Source organism: Zingiber officinale, chromosome 2B, assembly GCF_018446385.1.
Source record: "Zingiber officinale cultivar Zhangliang chromosome 2B, Zo_v1.1, whole genome shotgun sequence".
Classification (NCBI taxonomy): domain Eukaryota; kingdom Viridiplantae; phylum Streptophyta; class Magnoliopsida; order Zingiberales; family Zingiberaceae; genus Zingiber; species Zingiber officinale.
Window position 1 is genome coordinate 102,362,435 of NC_055989.1, and position 8,372 is coordinate 102,370,806.

General features: G+C 35.4%; 1 protein-coding gene across 3 annotated transcripts; it reads right to left on the minus strand.

Annotated features, from left to right (window-relative positions):
- Positions 1-415: 415 nt before the first annotated feature.
- LOC122046559 (WPP domain-associated protein-like) lies at positions 416-5,621 on the minus strand. Of its 3 annotated transcripts, none has more exons than XR_006130306.1 (6): positions 5,424-5,621; positions 2,462-4,528; positions 1,557-1,683; positions 1,124-1,313; positions 874-945; positions 416-681 (listed from the first exon to the last, which is right to left on the minus strand). XR_006130306.1 is itself a non-coding variant. In XM_042607310.1 (6 exons), exons 2-5 carry the CDS (start codon positions 4,522-4,524, stop codon positions 892-894), a joined length of 2,346 nt encoding a protein of 781 aa, XP_042463244.1. In that variant the 5' UTR covers positions 4,525-4,528; positions 5,424-5,620; the 3' UTR covers positions 416-681; positions 874-891. The 3 variants fall into 3 exon arrangements, 2 of the variants coding, with proteins under 2 accessions (XP_042463244.1, XP_042463245.1); XM_042607310.1 differs by having other exon boundaries at positions 1,212-1,313; positions 5,424-5,620; XM_042607311.1 differs by lacking the exons at positions 416-681; positions 874-945; positions 1,124-1,313 and having other exon boundaries at positions 1,576-1,690.
- Positions 5,622-8,372: the final 2,751 nt, after the last annotated feature.

The following is an 8,372-nucleotide window of genomic DNA, read 5'->3' on the forward strand; positions in this document are numbered from 1 at the left end:
ATTCCTTCACCTAATAGCTCTTCAGCTTTATTTATGATTTGAGATCAGATTTCATGTCACAGAAAGTTAGGTGATATGGATTATTCAACCAACAAAGATGTTCAGTGAAGTAAAGGAGAATCCTACTTGCATCTCATTTTTATCTTCTAAGATCACAGAAAGCAACTGGAGGTCAGCCACTAGGTACATGAACTTGAGCTGTCAACTGGCTGAGTCGCCGGTATTATCTATTCCTTGCTCGACATGATTTGACTCCATAAGGTTGGTTTAGGAATGACATTTTACAACTGTCTTTTGATCTTAAACAATGCTAAGTCACTCAATTTTCTTTTCTGCCTCTCACCATCAAAACCCATGGTACATCTTCAAAGAATACAAATTCACTAATCTGTTCTAGTGATCTGCTCTACAAAAATTACTAGAATTTCACATGTCCCTTTTCGCTACACAATTAATACAATTAGAGGGGTGATGGATAACTAATTTAATTACATGTCGAACGACTACTCTCTAGAACGAAAAACATGGCTGTGTATACATTTTTTTTTCTTGATCAAATACTCTAAATTACACTGCACAATGAACTAATGGGGCTTGAGCATAAATCGAGCGGAAAGTAACTAATCAACTGCATTCATTTTCCTCTGTGAACTTGGAATGTCAAGATAATTGGCTGAAAATCTACAAAGACATACCACAATCAGCAGCTACAACCACTTTAACTTAATATACTTCGAACAGGAATGTAAATAGAGGGGAAAAGGAAAGTAAGGGATCAAAGACTAGAAGATTTTAAGACTAAACGATGAAATAAATGTAGTTGGTTCTCTACAAAGAACGTGTACGGTATTAGAATGGTTTTTTTCAACTCACCTGGTTGTCGATCGAACTTCAATTATTTTCTCCATTTAACTCCATTCGTATTAATTTTAGAATTTCCATTACCTGTCAGAATGGACACATTAATTTCAAAGAATAATTTTGATGTCGGATAACTGGCTTTAAACAGATGCCAAATTCAGCTATTATGATTCAAGGCCTACATTCTTGCAAGATTGCACAGCAAATGATTGAAAAAATTCAATGCATCAAGAGTTCGAGAGACATTGTCTAATCAATTTACTTGAAATTTAGTTCTCTGGTACGCAGCAAGTAGCATTGAGATTATCTATTCTGCACCACAATGATAAGTATCAGGGAGAGCATCTTACTCCTGGATAGTGCTCCAGTACCGGAGAATAATGATCGAGTGCCAAGTATATCTTTCCAAGAAGCCCGATAAGAACCTCTACCTCGTCTGCTAGAATATCAACCTGGGACAGAAAAAAAAAAAAAGAAACAATATATCTATAAAACATGGCAAGAGGAGTATTTAATCTCCACACTAAGCAAACAAGTCAAATCTTGAAAATTACGAACGCAGCTTGTTAGACACATAATACGAGTCTATGTATTAATTTTATGACTTTGTAAAATTATGGGATTATGATTCATCAACCAATTTTTTCCATAATTGTATTTGATACAAGACGAAAATAAAATTCTTAAATGAATACCTCTGCTTCAGCTTTTTGCAGGTCAGAACATCTCATCTCGAGAATATTTTGGTACCACGAGCATTTCTTCTCCTGTTGTTTAGATAGTTGCAGCAGCAACTTCAACTGATGATCTAGGACTTTCAACCTGCAAACTACAAGAGGTCACTAGTGTAATTCAAAAAACACTTTTCATGTAATAATAGCCAAACAGAAGAAGAATATTTTCGTCATAAATATTTAGTGCAAGTCATAACAGACACATTAAAGAAAAAACATTAAACTCTTTCTATAAACAATTTAAATAAATGCAATGAGGACCTATATACAAACAAAGGCATGAAGTTAGAACTTTTTGTTCACCTCAGTCACAATTCAGGTTAATGGAAGCTGGTGTTTGCAATTGCCACACATGAACAAGTGATACCCGATGAAATCCTGGTATTATTCAACACTTTTACAGAAGCAAAAAAGATTTGGTTCAAGGGAAAGAATTAAGTGTTTTTCATTCAGGCAACATTAATCCAGGAAGCAACTAGGAAGTGCATCCATGATTTGTATAGGCACCTTCAATGGATGACTAGCACGTTCGAGAGTCTAACGGTAATAAGATACCATCAATATTTTTTGCAAACATGATTTGGGTATTCCAACTTGTGAGTATGACAATGATTGATCAATTCACTAACTGGACTCATTGGTCTATTAGAACATCCAATTGTTCAATAAAAACCATGTCACTACTTGATTCAAAGAGACAGCTAACTTTTCAACAAGGATTGAGTAGCTAACATATAAACAACATGATACACATGAATAGAACCACAGGAAAATGCTTAAAAATATGTTCCTTTTTTTCATTAAGGGGAAATGACATATGAAAACTATTCACAAAAAGCAGCTTCCATTAAAAATATAATACTGACCTTGTTCCATTTTTGTTACTACTCTCCGTCAAACGTCTTTCTAAACCTTCAAAACTCTTAGATATTACGCTCATAAAAGTATCGATAGTTGCCAACTGCTTTACATGTTCTCTGTCCTCCTGCAGGAAGGATGATAGTTTTTTCTGCTTCTCTTCAAGAACACTGAGAAGCATGGCCTTTTGTTTTTCTGCTTCCTTTAAGGCATCTGAGACATCTCTGAGATTTTCTTTAACTTTATTCGTCTCAAGCTCATTATAACAAATTTTCTGTAAGGCCTCATTCAATTTACAATTCAGTGAAGTGGACTCCTTAACGTAATCTGAAATCTGCAATTCTTGCATATGTATGCGATTTCTAAGCATGTCAAGTTCCTGTTTGGCAAAATCAAGCTGCTGCTTTTGTAGCATTACTGCAGATCCAGCCTCAGAGGCAAGCTTTTCCTTTTCTTTTGCCAGCAATGAATTTGATGATGCAAGTTGCTTTAGCTTCTGGTTCTCTTCCATTTCCAACTTCAATGCCTTCTCCTTCTCCAAAGCCATTGCTCCAAGGGATACTTTCTCTTCAAAATACTGTGACACTGCATGGTTCATACTAGAAATGACCTCTGAAATAACCACTCTGAATATAGTGGTATAAATTTCAATGGTAGAATGAATCTCATTTTCAGTATCCTTCATTGTATGGTTACACTCGTGAATGAACCCTCTTAAAATAGTACTGCACAATGAATCTCTGATTTTAGCTTCCATCTGTACATCCTCGAGATCACTTTCCAACTTCCTTATTTGTCTAAAGTAGTTTGCCTCCATAGATGAATGGAGTGACGCCTGGTTTTCTGCATCTGAGATTTCTGCCGATAGATACTTGAGCTCATTTGTCTTCTTCATAAGCAAACTCTGCATGTGGTTATTCTCTGAAAATAAATTTTGAATTCTCTCCTTAAAGTTCTGCAACTCATCGTCATGGTTATCCATTGGACGTGGCTTTTTAAACTCCTTGAGAATTTCATCTAACTTTGTAATAAATTCTGGTAATTTTTTCCTCAAGTGTTCAATCTCCTTATCTTTCCTGAAAGGTGAAGAACCCATTTCCTTGAGAAATTTTCTCTTGAGCCTAAACAACTCTTCTGTCTTTTCTTGCAAGGCTGAATCATGCCGTCTACTCATGTTCACCATTTCATTTTTACAATATGCAAGCAGCTCCTCCTTGTTCATGTGCTTCAACTGAGGAAGATCAGCAATGTCCAACATGTGTTCTCCAAACTCCCCAGACCTATCCATCAGGAATATACCATTTTCCTCAACTTCAGATGGAACCATATGGTTTTGGACTAATTTTGAAGGAAAATGTTCCTTCCTCTTAGCAACACTCCATTCTTCAAAATTATCATGATTATTCAACTCCTCCAAAATAGCATGGAGTTCACCACGCAGGGTACTGAGCTCGGAAACCCTATCCTGTCCCTTCTTATCTAAAGCTTTGATAGAAAGAGTTTGGTTATACAATTTTGTTTCGTACTGATCTTGAAGGTCTCTAATAAAATCCTGAAGAACAATAGAGGCAACTTGGCTTTGAAGCCCATCTTCCCATTGAAATTCACTTAACATTCTTAACTGACTGAAACTATCAGAAAATTTGAAATCTCCATGAGCACTTGAATAACTTTCACATGACTTCAATCGGTCACTAATTTCTGACTCCGTCATCGAAGACTGATTAAGCATTGTAATTGGCACAGAGTTTGGGACTAGCACTACATTGGAATTACAAGACTCCAACTTCTTGTTCAAAACAGCAATTTCTAAATCCTTCAAAGCAATTTTCTCATTAGCCTCTTCAACTATCGCATTTACCATTCCCTTAACTACTGAATCACTCACCATTCTTGAGACATTCAAACGGTCATTGAGCTCGTCCCAATAGGAATCTATGTCGAGAATAAACTTTTCATATAAAGCTGAGTCGCTAGCAGTATGATCACTCTCTTTAAAACTATCACTAGATAGAAAGTTCCCGTTAACTGTCAGACCAACCTTTTCGTCCAATATCTCAGAATTATCCATTCAACTTGCACAACAAAAGTTTTAAGAACCATTAGACTACATAGAAATCTACTGAATAAACAAATTGTGCATTAATAAATCCACCTTAATGGGAATAATTAAAAATAACTGTCAACATCTCCTAGAACTAATACCAACATTAAAGAGTTCAAAAAGGATAAAAATAATTGATCCTTGCACCTTGAAATTCGATGAAAGTTTCCAAATTCAGGAAAGACAACACTAAATACTGAAGTTGATAAGTTTACTGAGATTTGGGAAAAAACAAATAATTGAGAGCAAAAAGAAAAAAAAAACTGAAAAAAATGAATAGAACAGTGATTTTATACTTCTGCTTGCTCCCAACATCCAAATATTTAATTCCTGAGTACTTAAACAGAACAAATTGTGAAATGGTGATCTATCACACTAACTCCATTCAAGAAGTAGATCAGTACTAAGGAACGCTACCAGAAACAAGAAGAGTAGACTATATGACAAAGGAGTAGATTATTCCAAACGAAGTGTCTCGAAAATAATCAAAATGAAGGAGAAATTCAACAAAAAAAAAAAAAAAGAAATTTTCAAAACTTAAAATGATTAGCAGATCCTGTCCTATCAATCAGGAGAAGTCGCAGTGTCTAATTACAAAACATTAAGGAGAAATTTCAAGCAGGGAGCAAAATTTAGAAGTGACAAAGGGGGAACCAATTCAAATCTGTGGTAGCAATTCACGAAATCCAGAAACATTACTCATCATTCAAAGACCTAAACTTCCAGGCCAGCAATGGAAAAAAAATAGTTACAGAGACAGAACTCCATTCAAAAATTACTCCAACACAAACAACTATAACGCACAACCATAGCACACAACAAGCAATCAAACAAAAACACCAAAGAACTAAAAAAAAAGAGCCAACCTGGAGCTCCCTGCCAGGCCTCTGCTATGCTCTGGCGTTCGGGAGGCCAAAAAGGAAGATTTTGCGCACCTTTTGATCTCGTACGTGAGGATTTAGGGTTCACAAGTGGAGGAAGAGAGAAGGCGAAAGACGCGGAAAAGAGTAGACAAAAAGTCCGCAGAGGTTTCGATGAAAGCCTGCGGAGTCCAAGTACAAGCGAGTGGCCGCTGGAAGCCATCTTAATTATTGCTAAATAATTAGTAATTAAGTGCGATTAATCTGTCGGATATTAATAATTAAGGAAAACTTGCAGTTCAACCTTAAAACTTTACACACTTTTAAGAACACCCTAAAAAATTTGAAAGCTATAATATATACACACACGGTTTTAATATCTTGGGCGGCAGCGGCAGCGGCAGCGCAGCGCTGAGCACCTCTCACAATAGTAAAAATGATGATTTCTTTATTTATTTTTTAATATTCTAGTTATATCTCATAAAACTTTATATTTAGAATTTAGATGATAAATTATAATATTAAATATTTAAAAAATTAAATTATATATATATATATATATTGAACAATTTATCCTGAGTGATTTTTTCTCTTTCCTACATGCATATTGATGTTGGTTTCTACAAACTAGTACCAATATGAAAATCAATACCAACACGTTAGTGTTGGTTTGTGCAAACCAGCCGCACCATATTAGTGCTAATCTTTAAAGATCAGCATCAACAGTAGTGCAAACCAGCACAAAACAATACCTTGATGATGTTGATCTTTAAAGATCAATACCAACAGTGGCGCAAATCAGCAAATGGTGCTAGTCTTTAAAAAAAATAGATCTTCTACCTTAGCGGCTTTCTAGTGTCGGCTCCACAAATATGGAGGGAGGTAAATATAGGTACATAGATCATAGGCGCATATGGGATAAATCTCAAATCGTCAGTTCCTAAGAATCGACTTCTGACCATTACGCCAGAGATGTCATACGTTCACCGTCTACACTACGCCCTGGGGCTAGTGCTGGTCTTTAAAAATCAGTACCAACAGTGATACAAAATAGTGCAAATCAGCACCATATTGGTACTCATTTGCACAAATCAGCACTACATTGGTGTTGGTCTTTAAAGATCAACAACAATACAAACTAGCACAAACCAGCACCACCATTGGTGTTAATCTTTAAAGATCAAAACCAACATAGTGTTGATTTGTACAAATCAATACCAACGTCAACACCAACAGTGGTGTAAACCAGCACTAACATGGTACTGATTTGTACAAACCAGAACCAACGTGTTGGTGTTTGTGTTGGTTTTCATGTTAATACTGGTTTGCGCAAATCAGCACCACATTAGTGTTGGTCTTTAAAGATCAACACCAACATGGTGTTGATTTACGCTAGTTTACACCACTGTTGGTGTTGATCTTTAAAGACCAGTACCAACATGGTGCCGATTTATGCAAATCAACACCAACGTAGTATTGATTTGCGCTGGTTTGCATCATTGTTGGTGTTGATCTCATTACAAGAATTATGACTTTTAGCAATGCACAACACGATCAACGTCGCAAAATGTGACCTTTTGGCAACGCTTGGAGCGTTTTCCATTGCTAAAAAATAGAACATTAGGAGGGAATTTTTCCATATTTATTTTGTATCATTTAGCGACGTGTTAAAAAATACGCGTCGTCAAACGAAGGCCTTCAACGACTCACACATTACTCCACGTCGCTAAAAGGTAGCGTAAACCCCCCCCCCCCCCTCTAATTTGGATCATTTGGTGACACGACACAGAAAATACATCACCAAATGTGACAATTTGACGACGCATTCTATACTGAACGTCACTAATAGTAGTAGGAATTTTTCCCACCTCAAATTATGGTCATTTGGCGACATAGAGACATTAAGCGTCGCTAAAATGAAATCCAATATTAAAAAATTTCCTGTTATGTGAAAAGACCTCGCTCCAACCCGATCTATGAAAAGCCCTCGCCCAACTTGTTATGGTGAGGTCGTGATGTTAGGACTCGTTGGCTACGATGTTGGATATTGTCTATAGAACTCACCGTAGAAATAAGGATTCCAAAGACTTATCTTTTTAAACAAAAGTAAAAAAAAAATTGTTTTAAATTGTAATAAATCATAAATGAATTTATTTAAAATGAAGCTATTTTTTAAAAAAATATATAAATCAAAATAAATATCATCTGAAAACAAATTGTATTCAAAGTTAAAATTAGAAAGAAATTTATTAAATAATTCTTATTTTATTTTATTTTAATAAATTAAAACCCTATTCTCTATATGTGAAAGTATTCTCTTTTTTAAAAAAAAATTATAAATTAAAATAAATATCATTTGAAAATAAATTAGAATGAAATTTATTAAATAATTATTATTTTATTTTATTTTAATAAATTAAAATCCTATTCACCTTTAGTGTACTCTCTTTTAAAAAAAATTATAAATCAAAATAAATACCATTTGAAAACAAATTATAAAGAAATTTATTAAATAATTCTTATTTATTTTATTTTAATAAATTAAAACCCTATTCTCTTGAAACCTGGTATATATATTTGTTCGTTTGTGTATTATCGTGTCGTTGATTTCTTCTCCCCTGTGCATCTTGCTCGCCGAGGATCCCGTGCCCTCTCTCAACAGGTAATCCATAGTTTATTCTTCTTCCTTACACTGTCATGTTGCACACCCTTATTAGACGCGAGCGACCAGTGGCATCTTTGGTGTCGCACGACTAAATCGCGACCACCTACTGCCACCTCCTTGGTAGCAGATGTGCATGACTAGTAGCCCCTTTGGCAATGTGCGACCAAATCACAATGACCTGCTACCGCCTCCTTAGCCACAGTCGCTGCCACTGTTAGTTTTTCAGTCTGGCTGATATGATATATTTAGTGGTTTCTACCGTTACTAGCCTTACTTATTCTTGCATATTG

Excerpts from the sequence above, each read along its gene's own strand:
- LOC122046559 (XM_042607310.1), bottom strand. The coding sequence starts at position 4,524 with ATGGATAATTCTGAGATATTGGACGAAAAGGTTGGTCTGACAGTTAAC. Across the intron at positions 1,684-2,461 it reads AGTAACAAAAATGGAACAAG|GTTGAAAGTCCTAGATCATC; the intron begins GTCAGTATTATA and ends TGTAGTTTGCAG. Across the intron at positions 1,314-1,556 it reads TGCAAAAAGCTGAAGCAGAG|GTTGATATTCTAGCAGACGA; the intron begins GTATTCATTTAA and ends TTTCTGTCCCAG.